The 19,025-nt window shown below is 37.5% G+C and overlaps 1 protein-coding gene across 1 annotated transcript in view; it reads right to left on the reverse strand.

Annotated features, from left to right (window-relative positions):
- The window catches only part of dally (division abnormally delayed protein), a 154,683-nt gene that overhangs the window by 13,736 nt on the left and 121,922 nt on the right, over positions 1–19,025 (reverse strand). Inside the window, exons 3-5 of the mRNA XM_028308646.1 lie at positions 18,262–18,602; positions 17,687–17,898; positions 16,162–16,330 (exon numbers count right to left, since the gene is read on the reverse strand). Coding sequence (XP_028164447.1) covers positions 16,162–16,330; positions 17,687–17,898; positions 18,262–18,602 — 722 coding nt within the window. The remainder of the gene's footprint in view (positions 1–16,161; positions 16,331–17,686; positions 17,899–18,261; positions 18,603–19,025) is intronic.

Here is a 19,025-nt window from a genome sequence, read left to right on the forward strand (position 1 = left end):
TCCTTGCTGGATATAAGCATATCCAAATATTAAACAATTGACTTATGGTTAAGCAGAATTACAAACCCAACCAACTATTCAACACGAGTCACTTTTAGATATTGTAATATTTTACTTTTCGTAATAATAAAGGAGAAAATTGCGGTGGATAGTACTAAAGATAAACCGCATAATAATCCTTCCTGACAAAGCAGCAACAAATGGAAATTTAATACAAAATAGCGAAGAGACTTTATAATACTCGCCACTGATTTTAACGTGAATAAACCCAGAGAATTAAGCAATGTGCACCACTAAGAAAAGATTCAGTTTCAGCAAAAATATAATGCTACATAGTATGTTTGACGAAAAAGGAACTACGAGTAGACCCCAGTTGAGAAAGTTTTATAACCTCAGTGACATCTGTCACCGCAGTTCGGGTAATGTTGACTCCATTTCAGTTTAATGTTGGGATATTGATGATGTTATCACAAAAAGTACCAAATACGAAACCTTCACACTCGTATTTGGTACCTACCTACTTTGATTCGTATTTGGAGTTTGAAAAAGAAAGAAAGAAAACATTTAGGTAACACAGTTAATAAGGTTTCAATAAATATGTAAAAAGTAGAGTTGCAATTTTTCTTTGATACCTATATTATTTCTGAAAGGGATTTTAAAATGCAGCCATGCTGGGTTAGTATTTAGATTTAAATGTTTTCTGTTTAAATAAAGAAAGATCGTTGATTTTTAATATTTCGTTAAGAGAGCAAAGCCAAATAAGATTAAAGTAAAAAGGTATTCATTACTCCGTTGTGAATAAGATAAAATGCGGTATAATAAATGTAGAGCAACTGAACTTTCTTAGTTTACAACAATAATTAAAATGAAAACCAATGAGTAATAAGAACTGATGATATTATTAATAATAACATTTACATCTACAAGGGGGCGTGTGGTGCGTTTAGGACTAGTATTAAATTATCTGTGGTTTAGGCAACTGGAAAATTGAATTTTACCTATGACACTTTAGTGAATTTGACCTATTATATATATTTAAATTTATAGTTACTTATTGGCAAACTTAAATACTTATTACTCCATTTCAGACAACAACCAAATACTTAAACAAAAACAAGTGCCACAAATCAAGAAACAAAAACCGAGCATATAATTAACTAATTATTCAAACAAAAAGTTGTACAAGAAGGAACGAGAAATACATCTCAATCTCATTTGCTAGACGTGTAGATACCATGTAGTAAATTAAGATAAGTGTAGGATATAAAAGGTATCATTAATACAATAAATATTCATTACTGCGTTTGTATGGACCTACGCCGCCTTTGGACGACAAAAAGGTTCTAATAAAAAAGAGTCTGGCAAGTATACATATACATAGCATATTGAAACTCGTTTGCGAGAAGATTGTAATTACACAAGAGTATTTTTGCATGTAGCAGTAGTTAGTTGTTAGGTATAGGGAGGTTTTCTATTTTGGTAGGATATAGAGGTAGTCTACTTTTTTAAGTGGACATTTTAGAGTTGAACATTCATTTCATTATATTGTTACTTACCATTTCCTATACACTTACTGGAAAAACTAATTACTTTTCATAAGAGTTAACTGTATCGAAAAACGAAAAAAAACGAATGTGGGAAGAGTTGCCAAAAGTAAATATTATAATATTTTGGATTATTTAGGCTATAGGAATCCTTAAAATTGGCTTAGTTTAAATGTCGTGTTTGTGAAAATAATATTTTGAAATAAAAAATAGACCCACGATAAATGAACCACCCTGTATAAAACCGCCGCTGGCAATGCGGTATGGATTAGCAGGATTATCACCGTAATGGGTCGAGTTGATTCCTCTGCAATTAATGTCCCTGTACCATTTTTCACTGACACTATAAAGGTTCAAGAACGAAAGTAGCTTTGCACAATTTAATTTTATTCTCGCGTCACAAATAGCGGTCGTAGAATTTAATTGCAACCATTTAAAGTTTCCAAAGATTTAATGTCATTACCGGACTACCAGCTGTGAACTACGAATTACGTTAGGTTTTATTGCACTGCGCATTATTTACTTTAACATTAATCTATACTAATACGAGTATTAAAAAGCTGAAGAGTTTGTTTGGTAAAGCGTTAACATCAGGAACTACTGGTCCGATTATTTGAAAAAGAAAATAGTTTTGTGTTGGATAGCCCATTTATCGAGAGGAAGGCTGATGGCATATATCTATGGCACTGCCAACACGCTACGACCAATAGTAGCTGAGCATGAATGAAAAATGTTGCAAAAACAAGAAAAACTATTCCAACAGCTAGTATGAAAATACATGTACAGAGTCGCCGGCACAGCTAGTACTCGTATATACCTAAATTGAGCCACTTGTTTGTTTGTATCTGTGTGGGTAAGATGGATTACAGGACGCCGGCAGTTGATCCGTATCTCCTAATTTGATTAACACATCGATAAGACGTAGACGTTTCTATCTTCCACTTCCATTTACACGTAAAGGTGAGTGTAGACTAGAACATTTCTATGTAATGTTACGTTAATGGTAGGTACAATACAGGTAAAATGTACGACGTTTGGTTCGTAAAAGGGTGACACTAGAACATTCATTGAGCGGCTATCGTTGTTCTGTTACAAGTAAATGATCTAGCCCAGTGGTTCCCAAAGTTGTCTGGGCTACGTACGAGTCCGTACGACTCATCTAATACAAGTTCCCAAACTCGGGACCCACCTATAGAAAATTTCGCCCGCTGCCCAGCGGTTGGACCGGTAGGGTGGTGTGTCGTTCTACAGGCAGCAGGGTCCACTCAATGTTCGCTCGCGACCCACCACTGGGTCGCGACCCATACTTTGGGAAACCCTGATCTAGCCTATACTTACCTTAAAACTGTTGTTTAATGAGTATATTCGCAGGATGTGTGATGTTATACGATTATTTCATTTGGATCAAAGCGTCAGTAGGTGCTTATTAAATAATAAATAATTCACGAGTGACAAAAAGTGGCATATCCTGTGAACATCGCGCGGAATGAATGTAAATTCGCTATGACGACGACCTGTCTCGCGTGGACTTTTTAAATTGAGCTTAATATTCTTGTAACGTGTCTATCTCAATTTATAACATTCATACAGTGATGGATATTCAAGTTGAAACAATACATGATACTCTAATGTATTTAGATGAGCATTTATTGGAACTTTTGCATTTATTTACGTAAACATGACTTTTCAGAAAATATGATAATAAGAATATCAGGTATGAATGAATTGAACTGTGAAATAAATCCTACTAATATTATAAATGCGAAAGTTTGGAGTCTGGATGTTTGTTACTTTCACGCAAAAACTACTACTTAATAAACGGATTTTGATGAAACTTTACACCTATTATTGATTATAACCCAGAATAACATATAGGCTACAATTTATGACGATATGTGACAAACAAAATTTCAAAAGCTAGTGTACTATAATAATATGTCCATTTCAATCTTGACCCAGATTAAGCAATTAGGAACATCAAATATTATTTTATAAAATAAAGTGATTAATCCTAAGTGGCTCTTTCCATGTTTCTGAACCCTACAAACGCTGCGAGACAAATATTTGGCAAATGCTGAAAAAAAAAACAAGAAAGATGAACTTGATACTGGTATTTTATTAATCACGCGTATTATTGATTATGCTAACACGCGCATGCTTAGCATACGCGTCAGGCATGCCATGCATGTCAACGCAGAAGCCTCTCTGATCGCTACAAACAGCTTCGAGATAAGAAAGATAAGAGGCAGCGTAAGAGCCAATGCACACGATGCGTTGCGGCGACGCGACGGTGCGACGCCGGAGCGGTGTCCACGAGCGGTGCGGCAGCACGCCACGCGATACGGGAACGGGACTATTCCCACTTCTCGTTCCGCTGCAACTCCTGCGTAGCTTGACCGCAATAAAAACCAACCAGTGAAGGTCAAGGTTTGTCCCGGAGGAAAGTTAATTTAGCTGTCATTAGACCCACTACGAAATTAATCAGAAGTACATTGGAGGAGCTTGAAGTTAAGATTCGACTTCCCTCCACTGCAAAACGCATGTTTGGTAACAAAACAAGGTTTAAGTAACCTGTAAGAAAAGATATACACCACCGACAGTAAGCCTGCGCCACGCGATACGGCGAAATCTTTGCGGTGAGATGCTGCAACGCATCGTGTGCTTTGGCTCTTACGACGCGCACCCGACGGATGTCATCGAACCGACTCCAAATAAACTGCGTAGGCGCAACGACGCCCAATTAATTTCGTATCGAACGCCACTGGGGACAGAAAAAAGTGAAACGACACCGCTCTTTACGATTGACTAATGGTCATTTTGTTTTTATTCATGTGCTTCGTTGTTTTTATGAAATAAATAGGGCGAAACTTTTTTAATTTTAATACGTTTACTTAGTCTTTTCAAACATTGGTCACATTAAAATGTAGACTCTGCAGTGTAGTTTTTCCGCGAGTTCGGTATAAAGACATGGAAGTTATATCAATGTAGAGATGAAATCATTACGGGTACATTTATGTAGGAATGTAAAAGAAAACAAACTTTATTTTTTTTTTATTTTGTTGAAACGTTCAAATAGTGGAATGGTAAAATAAACCGAATGAAAGGATTGAATGGAAGGTGCGAGGCTCGCTCTCTCTCGTCCCAACTGCCATGGCGTGCAAATGTGCTCCACTAATAAATTGAAATAAACGGTGTTTTTCACGAAACTGAAAGCTGAATTTACTCTTGAGAACCCCAGCCCTACATTTATGAATCTCTAAAAATAATGATTAAGAAAATAATCCTCTGCATTCAGAGTGTACCGAAGAAATACAATCCCACAAATTATGCCAAGAGAACTGCCGTAATTCGTATCAAATGTCCAACTCATACCAGTAGTGAAACATGAACGTTATTGACTGTTGGCTAAATAAACTAGCCACCGACCTTAGACATAGTCCATTTAGAACAGTTGACTTTGTGAATGAATTGGCGAATGAGACAAATTAATGTTTTTAAGTGTGATTAACGTGCGGTGATTTAAAGGCAGGTGTGGAGAACTGTTCCACGATTTAATTGATGAAAATGAGTGGCTTGGTTATTAACCAAGTCTTTCGAAACTCGAAATAAAATAATTAATACCCGTCACTTTAAATTGTAAATGAAGGAGGATACAACGATGCGTTTGAGATGACTCTACTGTTGTAAGAACTTATTCCATGGCGTTTTAATTTCGAAAGTTTTTCTTCATAAAGCTCCTTGTTCAAAACAGATAATAATATATTAGTTGTTGCATTCATTCATTATTTTTTTAACGTCTTATTCAAATATTATGACTGAGTAGGTACCTTGCGCTGCTTCTTCTCAGCACTGGCTCATTTATTGTCCCGAAGCAGTGGCAGAGTTGAAGTAATAATGAGACTTGTACAATCCCTTTTGGAAACCTATTTACAGAAAATGACTTTTATGACTTCAAACTGGCTGTTCTATCCGAGCTGCGTTCATCCGAACGGATGAGTTGTCGTAATTGCGACAATAGGGTCACTCGTCGCTCATTGTGACGCTGATGTCATGTACATCTGTCATCTCTGGAAGCCTCAATCCATGAGCACTAACACTGTAATTAGTTTAATGAACCGGCGTGCTTGAGGTGATCGTAGATTACACGATAATAGCTGCACTGCAGTGACAGCGGTTGCATTCTTAGGTAAGTCTTAAAAAGAAAAAGATATAGGCATACTTACTACGTGAGGTTTTCAGTATCATATTTTACACTATGAGCTACGGTAGGTAAAAGATTTTACCAACTCTTCTTCCCGTTACCTTACCAACATCATCAGTATAACCTGTGGTTGTAACTAAAATAGCAAAAATGTGTTTAATGTGTGGTTTATAATAATAATTAGAATAAACCAGTTAGCAAACATACTCGTACCTACAATATCGCCATTTTAGACTCACTGATTTGATAACTAAATTAGATCAATAATGTTTGTTAGCTATTCATAAAACATAAATTGAAAAAAAAAAAAAAAATACAATGCAGGCTTTTAGCAAGCTCAATCAATGCTCATATTCCCCCGATATCAGAATTTATGGACAAAATGTCGTGAAAATAACTAGTTGCTGTTACGTAACTATATTTATGGGTTTTTCCCACTTTTATCCCCTTGTGTGTTATTCAGGCGGTAGTTCCCCGTTTTCTATTCAGCGCGGCTTAGCACGTAGTTTAGCAAGACAATAAAAACGCATTATAATTCTTCGAGCTTTCCGAACGTAAACCAGGTAACTTGTTTGTTATACGATTCTTGCAAATTGCAATCTTTATTTCATTAAAAACATACTTTTTCTAAAATGTTTATTAAGTCGGTTATTTAGCTTATTAAATACTGTTATTAGAATATGTTTTTCAGTTTCTTTAGCGGGTCAAAGATTTCGTTTTCGTCAAAGCAAAGGAAAAGCTTTATAAGCTTTGCATCAACAAAACATACTGGCAAGTAAATATGATAAATACATAATCACTAATCAGCTGTTGGTTACTTTCGGAAAGCGAATATTGAATTACCATTTGTTACAAAGTTTTTGTTCAAGAGGTTTGGTAATTTCAATTACAGTAGGTATAAGTAATTTTACTAACATTTTCTTTGGTAGGCATCCGAAGGCTTGATTCATCAATTCATTGAGAGATAGACCATTGATTCGGTTAGGGCTTTGACGTTATTTCGGTCGGCGAACAATAGAAACTACTCCAATTTATATTATTACATTGTATTGATCTGAAGAAGATTGTTAGCGTGTTCATTGTACTCCGAATTTCCAAGCTTCATTTAAATATTGAAGACGAACATAAATAACAATAGGCGGCTTTGTCATTCATTATACTAGTCTTTCTATAAAAGTAGAAACAATAAAGGTGCGTGGCTATTATGATATGGTAATTTTTGATTTAATAAACAGATTAACATTAAAGAAAGAGCGGTGTCTACTCTATTTTAATTCCTGTTTATAGGTTGGAATGGAACTAGTTTGAAGTTGTTTGAAGTCGGTAGTCGGAGTGCTCAGTCAGCTATAAACAAGTTATTGAAGTTCAATAAATAAATATGATGCGGTGGTATATCAATAAATTGCGTGTCCGATTGGTGGCGTCGACTGCGCCCACGCAGGTCACGGCGCCGCAAGCCATGGGCGGACGCAAATAATGGGCCAATTGTCAGAAAAGCTCTCTTCCTTTTCTAATATTTGGCGCCAGGTCACGAGCGAGAGGGACAAAAGATAATTCGCAAATATTCGCCTTTTTTATAAAGTCGTAGACCAGTTTATTGCTATCAAATTGAAACACTAAAATTTTATAACATGCTATTGTAAGCTTTGTAAAAAATATTACGACCTTAGCGATTCTAAATAAATATTTATTATTTTCTTTGGCATAACAATAAAAATTCACATTTCTAGGAGTGTGAAATATTTTATTATCTTTTATTATAATGATGAGCTTTTGCTCCACCCGCTTTATTATACGTTAAGCCGATTATATGCTATATCGTTATACCATATAAAGTGTGATATCTTGAGGAAAATTGTTAAAAGTTAATGGTCTAGTAAATCAATAACGAGAAAGCGTCTTAGAATAATAAATTCAATAGGATTCCAGAAAAAGCTGCAGAAGGCTTTATCATCGGAACCACTCCAGAAACGTCGAGGCAATACAGTCACAATTCCATTAAGATTCACAACTGCGTACTAATGATAAAGCTGGTATTTTCATTGAATTAACTATTGAATATCGTTGGGCAGTTCCAGAGCTTGTCAAACGAGATGTTCAAGTTTTCTCTACCCTTATACCGTGTTCCATAAGTGTCAAAATAGAACTGCATAAGTTTAACCCAACGATAAAACTGGTAGGACACTTTTTTATCGAATTAACTGCAATTAGCTCCCGACTGCACTCGTGATCAGAATGAGCGGGTGACCAAATAATAAGTACACAATAACGTCGCTTATTGCCAAGAATTCTAGACCAATCGAAAGAGATTTTAATCTGTATTTTGTAGCCATTGTAATTGATAACAAATTCATTAGTTTGAGTATCAAGAATTTAAGTAGATACCTCGCTAAACTTCGCGAAATGTATTTTGTGTTTTTTTTATACCTTTAATGTTTAGTAAAATACTAAAATCGGTTTTCTGTTCATAATGAAATATGTTAGGCTTCAAACTCGCTTTTAGCACTGCTATTATCGATAATTAATATACATAATTGGGTTCCACGTTAATTATACTTTTGCGATACATATTTAAAAAAGGCTTAATAACATAAAATCAGGTTTATAACAGCTTTAAGCTTAACTCTCTATCTTAGACCACAGTGAAAGCTTGCGTGGGCGAGCTTCTCTGCTAACTTGATGGAATACGCGATGTGTTTCAATTCTGCCCGGTACGGACAAAGCAAAAGGCATGTGTACGTTGTGTATACTACGTGTATACACGTGTAGAGATACAAAGTGAACGTACAGACTTGAGCAGTTTCATAAGCGTTTGACTTTTGTTTCATTTTATGATAAGTTATGAGGTTTAGATTAGACGAAGGATATGTATTTGTACATATTGTATTAATTAGATGAAATGATTTTTCTGGGTTAAAATACTTTATATACGAGTTTGTTTGATAATAAATAATCAACTGATGAGGTTTTCCAATGCTTTTTCATTGTCAATCAGTATTCAAGTTTATAATACGCAGTTTGTCTTATTAAGTTTATTTTACAAAGTGAAATAAAATAATGATGTTTTCGTGTTGGCAAACGGTACTTAAAGCANATAAAGCACTTACCTCTATTACTACTCCACTCCAAAAGTTAATTAAGATAAGTTGAGTCGCATTGTGTTTATCAGCCATTCAATTCTCGGTCCCAATCATCTTTCTTTTATAAGAATTCGCATTCATTCGTTCTTTTGAAGATCCGTTAACGAGGTCTTTTCTTGCGGCAGATGTTGCATCATTGAGGCAGGAGTGGGCAGGACAAGTGAATTGGAAGCAGGAAGCCGACTGGTCATTACGCTTCATCATTGGAATTCACACTTTTTTTTCGCACACGGCTTCCTGCTTCAGCCATTGCGAATACGTTTTCCAGCCAGTATTATTTCGAAAGAGAAAAAAGTTGCTACTTAATTTCGTTATCTTTCTGTCTATCTGTACATAGTACCTAATATGATTTGTTATTATTATCCTGTAAACAATAAATAACACCACACCTGCCTGATCCTTCAAAATTTTCGCTCTTCCCGGGTATTTTCCTTTAAAATCCGTTTCCCAACCTTTACACCTCGTCATTGGCAAATGCACAAGCCGGGCGTGCCACAAAAAAAATTTCGTTATCTCAAATATTTGGCGTGATATTTTTAATAAAAATGACGGGAAAAACCGCAACGATATTACATTGAATCGAACTGGAAACACGCCTAAATAAAATGCTAGAGTATGAGAATACTTAATAAATATGGGGATTCCCCTATACAAGTATCGAACTACTTAATGATAAGGTTTGCAAGAAATACTTTACGATGTAAGTGCTTTGATCCTCAATTCCGAGAAAAATATTGATGTAATACTAAGTAAAGAAGTGATTACTTATCAGTGGATGTATGAAATTTGCTTGAATTGGGTACTTTTTTTTGTCCACTTTGTAAACTTAACGTATTTTATGCGAATTGAGAATCTTATAAACTGGCTTTGATCACAAACGACCTACTTGCAGTCCGTGACTTCTCTGATGCCTACGGACAAGTAAATTGGAGGGCGGTCGCGATAGCTAGCCGTTATGGCACACCGTGGATGTAGGGTTGCCATATCTTAGGACGTGAGTGGGATATAACATTTACTCTTTGACAATGATTCTTCATTCATTCTTCTTCATTTGACCTTTCTTTGTGTAAGAAGAACACAAGAATGTATAATTATGACCGTTCCAAAAGAATGATAATAAAATGTACAGTGTACTTGAATTATGTAGTGTGAGTCGTCGATCTACATATGTCTGTCAGTAGTTCTAAGAACATTGGCTCACTTAACAAATCAATTTTAATACACGAATCTACTGTCTAATCGCTAATAGTTACGACACCATCAGAGTTTGGGGAATAGTCTCCAAATTACTTTATTATGGAAACCCTATTCATGTTTCATGGTTTTCAGATTCATGCCGCGATAAGATGTGACGGCTGATATACTAATAGCTTGGACTAATAGCCATATTGCTACTGTTACGTGTACCAAAGTATAGAAATAGTAATATTTTTAGCTTTTTGACCAACAAAAGAGTTAAGCAAACAATTTACGTCGTTTCCCCGGTCATTGTTACAAAGCTATTTTTAAATTTAACTTCAGAGTTTTCATCCTTGCTCTAGCAAGAGGAAAGACAAAAATCATGGTTAATTAAAATGGAACCATTATACTCTATCGAAAAAGTCGGTCGCAGCTCGAAGGATTTAATTTTATTCCGCTGTCGGAATAAGATGCGGTTTTCATTACTTCCGATTGCTTTTTTCATGCATTTTGCTTCACTGCAGTGTGCAATTAATTTAATTACAATACTTGATCCTGTAATCCATTAAAGTAAAGATTTATTCTTATAACAAACAGCAAAATAAACTTAACAATTACTTTCTTCGTTTACAAATTCCACTTTCATAAATAATGTATAGTGGCCAGCACTTCAGAATACCAATATTTTGTTGCAAAATAGTACCTATTGCAATTACATAAGACTCCACTTGATGTACCATCGTCAGTCGTCCTGAAATGGTAAACAACCTCTTCTACTATTTATGTAAGACATTGGAGGGTCATTAACTCTAATGATACAGATACTTTCGTAGCAATTTTAATGGAGTAGTTAGCTACAGTGCTATTAGGTTGATGAAGTTTATAATAAACTAGCGGCCGCCCGCGACTTCGTACGCGTGAATCCCGTTTTTCCCGCTAATTCCCGTTCCCGTGGGAATTTCGGAAATTCCTTTCTTAGTGCACCTCTACGGTACCTAAGCTACGTCTCTTCCAAATTTCAAGTGCCTACGTTTAGCCGTTTAGGCTGTGCGTTGATCTGTCAGTCAGTCAGTCAGTTTCTCCTTTTATATATTTAGATACTCTTTATTTATAAATATGATGTTGCGGAGTTCTTAGATGAAAATAATAGAATAGAAAACTTCGAACTTCTAAAACGAGGCTACACGATTTTGTTCGAAGGTAAAAATCAGCTACGAAAGCCATATGAGGATGCAACTCAACAAATAAGAATGCTACTTGTTACTTAATTTTCTTGGACACGTCCCTCTTAATTTTCAAAGTCACGCCTTAGGCAGAGGGCACATTGTAATAAAACTACATTCAATAGTCGTTACGTACCTAATACCAAAACCTTTTCAGCTTTTTATTTTTCCATCGAGACCCTTCGGTTAATCAAATGTGAATTTTTGGTCTTACTTTTTATGTAATTCCTAAAGGAAAGGTTTCATCTGACCATTTTGTTTTCAGTAATCTAATTTTTTTTATTCCCAAAGAAACGATATGACAGTTTTCTGGGCCATTTTAGTCTGTTTAGTAGGCAAAGCAGTGCGCTATAGCGGTGTTAATTCCTGACATCCTGAAGTCACGTTAAGCGCAGAACCCAGCATACTTGCATGTGCCATTGTTCACATGCATCTCATTAATTAGGACCGAATGCCCTGTTGAGCTGCGAATTTCGTCTTTGTTCTAAAACAAATTAGTCAGGACGGAGACGTAGTCGGTAGACAACAGTAAGCTAACAGACTCACATGCTTGTCCTTGCCCACATAAAAAAATTAAGTGATTTCTAGATTTTCTTAATTTATGTAGGTATCGCCGTGTAAAATGAAGATCTCTGACGACAAATCGAAATAATATGCTAAGGGTTTTCCCTCTACTTTTCTTTTTACTTTCAGTGACTTTGAAGATAAGAAGGTGACATTACTTACATCTTCCTCCTGTTCGTGCTGTCGTGGTTGTTTGCAGCTTTTAGATTTTTCCTCAATAAGAGAGAATAAAAATTTTGTTTAGTTATTCTATTTCCAAGATGTGTTCAAAGAAAAGGTTGTACTGTTGTAAAAGTAGTCACAATCAGAATAATTATTAATAACGGGTTTGCTACCATGTACCTTATTTACGAGCGTCCGATATTTCGGCACTGTTGCAAGCGCCATGATCACGGAGTAACTGAATAATTTTATTACTCTAATGTTAATGACTATGAAAGTAGTCACAAACTTGTCTGAAAGTGCATTAAGAGATGCTTTTTCTCTGCACAGCATGTTTACTTTCCTCCCTCGACTACAGCAACACAATGCGACGGTTAAGCGGCCGTAGACGCGGTAGAGACGTGCCCACATCCCGTGAGTCACTCTCAGGCTCACAGTCACAGCTCAGAAGCACGCGACTGTGATTACATCTTCCGGTGTCGAAGGACCACATATCCTTTTGGCAATAGCCAAGTAATCACTTCACGCGTTATGCTGTCATTTAACTTGTCCGACACGTCGGCCAAACGTTCCTCGCTTCCCGTAGTTTTGTATAGAATTTGATCGCTGAATTGTGATAATAGAAGCTATTTTAATTCGACGTTCAAGGCCAATCAATTTAATATTGATATATCTTACGCTTTGTGCATATCTTTGATCAAACTGTTTTGTTTGCGTGATTGAAGCTCTTATTTTTTACACGACTCTGCGAAGCCAAAAACGGGTTATATTTTTGTTTATTCTGGTCAAAGTCGTTGGAAAATACAATTTTCAGGTTACTAATTGAACTTATTGACTATCAAGAGAGTAATATTACCTGGTTGACGAAAGCAAAAACATCTTAAAAATAATTGGTAAAGCGATTTCGGTCGTAACCTTCGTACCTCATACGTACCTATTCTATAGATAAGTCGGATCATTCATCTTCCAACTAACGCCATTCCGTCGAATGTATTATGTATTATTCAGTTTTCTTTCTCAAACCAATCTCTCTGTTCGATAGCGAGAAAGTTCCGTTCGTTTCTACACAAAGACTCATACAAATATTGGTTCGGTGTCCGTTCTCGACGTATGCACTTTTCTCGATTTTATTACGGCGTTGACCGCGGATACTTGGAGATGTTGACTTTCAATTTTCATAGCAAAAGCATTGAAAATGTCTGTGTATTAATCTACTACGANGATAACTTGCTCTACTTTATAGAATGTACCTAGTTACTTTGATGAACACTGCTAGCAAAATGATGTCGATATTACAAATAATAATCAAAATGGTAAGCTTGAAGCATTTTTAAGAAATAGTGAATTTACACTGAAATGATTTGAAGCAACTCTGGATAAATTAATTAAATACAGTTTAATGTTCTTTTTATTTCCAAGATATAAGGGAAAAGGGAAATATACTGTGTGTTCCCTTTGTATATCACCCGGACTGTCATAAAACTCGTAAAAGTCGGCCAAATCTTTATAAAGCCAAATGTTGTTTCCCTCGTAAAACCTCTATCAGCGAGAAACAACGGTCAAATGAACAACAATGTACTGGCGAAACCATAAAATGTCACACAAGCAAAATATGACTTGAATAAAACATTTAAACTAAGTACGTTGCTTATTTGAAATGAATCATATTTATGCAGTAACTTCCAGAGGTTACCGTTTAAAATAACTGTTTTGTGTTAATAATAAACAACATAAACATATCTTACGAAGTCATTGTGGGTTGGCAGTCATAAAAATTGCAAATTTTGTTCCTCACCACTCAATATTCTATACTTCGTGTGCGTTCAATATCTTCGCGAGCTTTATCTTTATTTAAAAGCCAAGAAACGTAAAACTAAGGTGTACTTATTAGAAAGGCCGTAAAACAGAAATGTGTTTCATAACGGAAACTCTATTCAGAATTATCTTCAATATTCATAAAGAAACTAGCAACGCACTCATCTTTTATGGCTCTTATTACGGGGGCAGTAAAACTGGTTGGAAGATTTTGCGCTTTTCCGTTGGGAAGACTGAGCTGGTTACCAAGATTGACGGTCTTGACGCCAATGTGTGACATAAAACTAAATAAATTCTTATATCATGTGGTTACCTCAGTTTACTGCACTGAGCGTGTAGCTTCTGGACTTTTCTAAGTCCACGTGCATCCACCTCACAAACCCGATCGCTGAGAACGTCAAGCGTAACGCTAGTAAAGACAGTCTCCATACATATTATAGTCATTCGGATAGTAGTTACTAGTTAGTGTTATCGGCCGTCGATTTGGAGGTAAATAAGTGTGAACCACGGGTTAACTTTTTGCATGCTATTCTTTACTTATTAATTTTCCTTTCTTTCACTATTAAAGGATAATGTATTTTTTTAATGTTAGGTACTCATTTGTCACAATTACTAATATCCCTGTTAACCCTTGTAAGTAAGGAATATGTTATATGCTTGTAATAAGAGTGGGTTTACCACAATAAAAGTAGGTAAGAAAGAAAACCAGACTGTTTTTCAGCAAATGCTAAAAAGCTCCTAAATTACCGCGATTGAATTACCACGCCAGATAAAGGCTGGCTTCGTTCTGAGTAGAATTTATTGCTCTCGATTTTTGCCGTGCCTTTGCATTTAAGCCGTTAATAAAGACTCGATTACAGAATTAACTCGAACCATTAGATAAAGTGCTCTGCAGTCAGCTCGGCTCCGGCAAAGGACGCGCCTTATACGGTCTACTCCTATAATCGCCACAATAGTGGCCATATGGTTATAATAACTTCGAAAATATTTCAGAGTTATGTTTGCTTTTTCTTTTTTGTTATGCTAAATCATGTTAATGCCGGCCAGAATGTCAACCTCGATGATAAAGATGATAAAGGTTGGTCATTTCGGTGCGTTTTTGTTTCGCAGCACGTGGGTGCGCGACCTGCGCCCACGTCGCCCGCGGCTTAGCCTACGCCTCGCTCATAATAAACGTAAACGCAACCTAGGAAGAGATTCCAAGTTTTACGATTATTGGACAGACCATCGCCTTTGTAATAGTGATTGAATTCTCGGCCGTTTTACTGCGGAGAAATGGCCACATGCAAAACAGCCAGCGTCCGCTAGCGGAGAAATAATTGAAATGTCTAGTGGGCGTGCGGACCACGTGTGGCTCTCTGCCAAACGACACCCGACAACTTCATTTCGTACATTGGAGTGTTTAACAGCAATATTTTTGAATTGCCGCATGAGCGGGTGAAACTAGCGGCGCCACATTTCATAGCCGGCCGATTGTGATAGCAATTTCATGGTAAAATGGCGTGCGAAATGTAGAACTTCTGTTAGTTGGCGCAGCGGTATATCGTGTGAAATTATAGCGACGTTGTAAATTTCAAGTCATATTTTATCGTGCAGAAAATTATCTCGTTGTGAGGGAACAAATTGAAGGTGCAACGGAGACGGTGCACAAATTGCTGGTGCCGTCGGGCCGGCGCTCTTAATTAGCGCGCCGACACTCATGCTCGGTATATCGCATTTTTATAAATTAAACTTGCATCGCTGTTTGCGAGTTCCAGTTACTCGCCACTATATGCAGTGTTTTATTTCGTGTATCAGGGTCCCACGTTAAAAGTAGTTTTACCAGCTGTGCATCGATTGTGTAAACGAATTAATTACGCATCCAGACTATGCTCTACACGGCAACTGATATGCATACATGCATGAGGCAGAGTACGAGACTCGCACTTCAGCCTGTAAAAAAAAGCTTTTATTGACCTGCACCTGTCATGTGTTTACGTGTAATCGATGTCACAAGAATAACTAGTGCCTGAGATAAGGAAGCAGCACGGGAGGGGTTTTTTGTGACGTCAAATTTCAGCGAGATTTCAGAGGTGCTTTTCAGACTTGTATGCTCTGTCACATCACATCATATGTCTCTCCTCCCATGCCGCTTCCAATACTTCAGGTACTGACTCAGTTATTATGCGCTAGACAACTCTAGAAAAGAAAATCAAAAGACGTGTCGGTATTTAGGTAATTTTGATGTGGGACTAATTATACTTCTAGTCTAGAGTAATATACGGGCCAAACCATCGGCCGACTAAGTCTGCAGTCTGCGAGGAGTCTAAGTCCACACTACATAAAGAACTGACCTTGCTCTCCAGTATGCTCTGGTTCTCCAGCGCGTACATGATGGCTTTAGACAGCTGGGTCTCCATTTCACGCAGCGCGACGTCGGCGTCGGGCCGCGACAGTCGCTCCAGGCCCTCCACGTAGCCCGCCCACGGCGCGTCCAGCTCTGCCACTGGCGACCCTATGCACCTGGGATAAGGGCGTGATTGGATTACTACGGTTTTCCATTAACCGACTGCAGCTTAAAGGTAGGACAGCTCCGCCACTGGCGACCCTATGCACCTGGGATAAGGGCGTGATTGGATTACTACGGTTTTCCATGAACTAACTGCAGCTTAAAGGTAGGACAGCTCTGACACGTGCGACCCTATGCACCTGGGATAAGGGCGTGATTGGATTAGGATATACCATGTACCGATACCAGCACATAGGTAAGACCGCTTTGACACTGGCGACTCTATGCACCTGGTATAAGGGCGTGATTAAATTATTAGGATATTCCTTGTACCATCTCCAGCATAGGACTACATTTTTGTTGTAAAATAGCATTTAATAGAACTACGTAAGATGTACAGTGTTTAGCGTGATTGACGAAAAATAATCGTGGAAATGAATCCATCAGAGAGTAGGTTAATTAAAAGGGAAATAATGCTCGTCTACGAATGGTGGAATATGTTACTAGAAAGCTAACGTTAAGTAACTTTTGGGAAAAATCTTTTATCATGGAAGCATCTCTGCTTCTTAAAGAGCAGTTACAAAATCGATTAGCAACTCCCAGAGTCCCATCTCTGTATTTATTCTAAAATTGTCTAGTAAGTCCAATTTCGTGGTTACTGTTTCGTAATTAAAAAGTAGGCACCCAAGCACCGTACCCTCACTAAACATTGCCGTAGAACTTTAAACAATTATAGTTTATTAAAGTTATGAGCCGTATCGCGGCTGTAAGAACTCTGACCAAGTTTGACTCCAACACGGAGCTAATTAGCGACAGAGTTTGCGGCGCTTATAAAATGTGCAGTTTGCAACTAGAGGACTGACTTCTGTTATCGAACACTGGGTAATAATTATATTATTTGGTAACGAGACAGTTTAGGGTAACAGGTTTGGTATGTAAAATACTAGAGAGCTTCGACTTCGTAAGATTCTGTAACGCCAAAACTTATAGAAAGCCTAGAGTGAGTGAAAATGTATCTAGGGACTAGCTTCGAACCTTAAGGGTGCTTTCTCACAGAGACATCCCATTTCTTGCAGGAACAATTTTTTTGGAGGAACTGTTTTTTGCAGGATCCCGTTTCGTAGTATACGTGTTTAAATATTAACATTCACATGAACATCTCGTTTACAGTGTCCCGCAAAAAACCAATTCGTATGGATTTGGAATTAAATTTTCAAGCACACACTTGTGTATTCACACGAAAGTCCTGTTTTGCAGATTCTGCAAAACTGGATCGTCCTGGATAAAAGCTCTAAAACGTGTGTTGGCTCTAGGTACTAGTATTGCAGAATATGTCAGGATTGAAAGTGAGATATTACAACTTTTCTTACCCTCTAGCAACATTGAGGCAGAAGTTCTTGCACGGCCGCGCATAGTGGCCCTTGCAGCGCGCACATCCAGCGACCCGCAGCAGCTTGTTAAAGCACTCGTCGTTCGTCTGCGACAAGACGAGCTCGCTGGACTCCAGCGCTCCAGCGCCCGCTGCTAACACTTGTAGTAACACTCTGGCTGCTTCTAGCGACCTGGAGAGTGAGGAGCCCATCTGGACAGAAGAACACATTCTTTATGAAACTGTAGAGGTCTCGTTTTTCTCCAAACTAAAATAAACCATCTTTGTAAAATAGTTCCTAATTTTAGTAGGTACATATTGTTACACAGTTATCAATCTACAAATTAATACATTAAACGCCAAGCAATAAATTTGTTTTATTCATAATTAGGTACGCTGGAGAGGCATTATGCTCTACATTGTATTTCTTTTAAACTGTTCCATTTTTCATGGAACCAAGTGAAAATACATACTGGCAGACATAACTATATGGTATGTGGATGTCAGGGCGTTTAATGTGTTAATATTTAATTAATATTCCCAAACATTAAAAGGAAGTTTATGAAATAAAAGTACCTGCTCCGGAATATCCCCAAAAGGCAGGACAGCGTCATACGCCGCCTTCAAGCACTCGTCGTACTCAGGCGTGAACCTCTTCGATTCTAGCTTTAGTACGCTCTGGTAGGCCACTGGGAAGACCTCCCGAAAGAACTTTCTGGAGCTCTCGGCTAGGTCCTTCGGGGGCCGAGAGCCGAGATTTTCCGAGTCGCGCTCGGGACCCGAAGCGAGCAGCGCTCGGATGTCATCGTAGAGGACGCCGAGCGGCGTATGCGCACGCGTCGCGTGCCGCCTGTACAGCTGCTGAAAGAAGCCAGCTGTCTTGTTCTGCGACTGCCGGGACAACTCTATGAGGTGTTCTGTGGACAAAAACACATGTTTCTTAACCAGCTGAATAGTTAATGTAGCGCGTTTATCTATGTGGCTGGCTACGGACATAATCTAAGTACAATACAATACAACATTGTCGAAAAGAACGACAACCACAACGTCGTTCGCTTGAAGAATAAGTTCTACGAATAGAATCTACAATTAATACTTTTGTGGTCTGGAACTCTATCCAATAGATTCTTAAGACAGCCGACATAACAAAGTAACCTAATCTATGCAAATTACTTATTTTACCTTCTACCAGTAATTTTCTTTAAAGTTTACCGTTAATATATTTGATTTGTATATCATGTTACAAATACGGGTTCCGATAATGGTATCCATTGAACTGAAATACGAAAATATAATTAATGTTTTCCCAACCTACCCACGGTACAGAAAGAGCCGAAATT

Source organism: Ostrinia furnacalis, unplaced genomic scaffold (assembly GCF_004193835.3).
Source record: "Ostrinia furnacalis isolate ACB-3 unplaced genomic scaffold, ASM419383v2 OfSCF2491, whole genome shotgun sequence".
Lineage (NCBI taxonomy): Eukaryota > Metazoa > Arthropoda > Insecta > Lepidoptera > Crambidae > Ostrinia > Ostrinia furnacalis.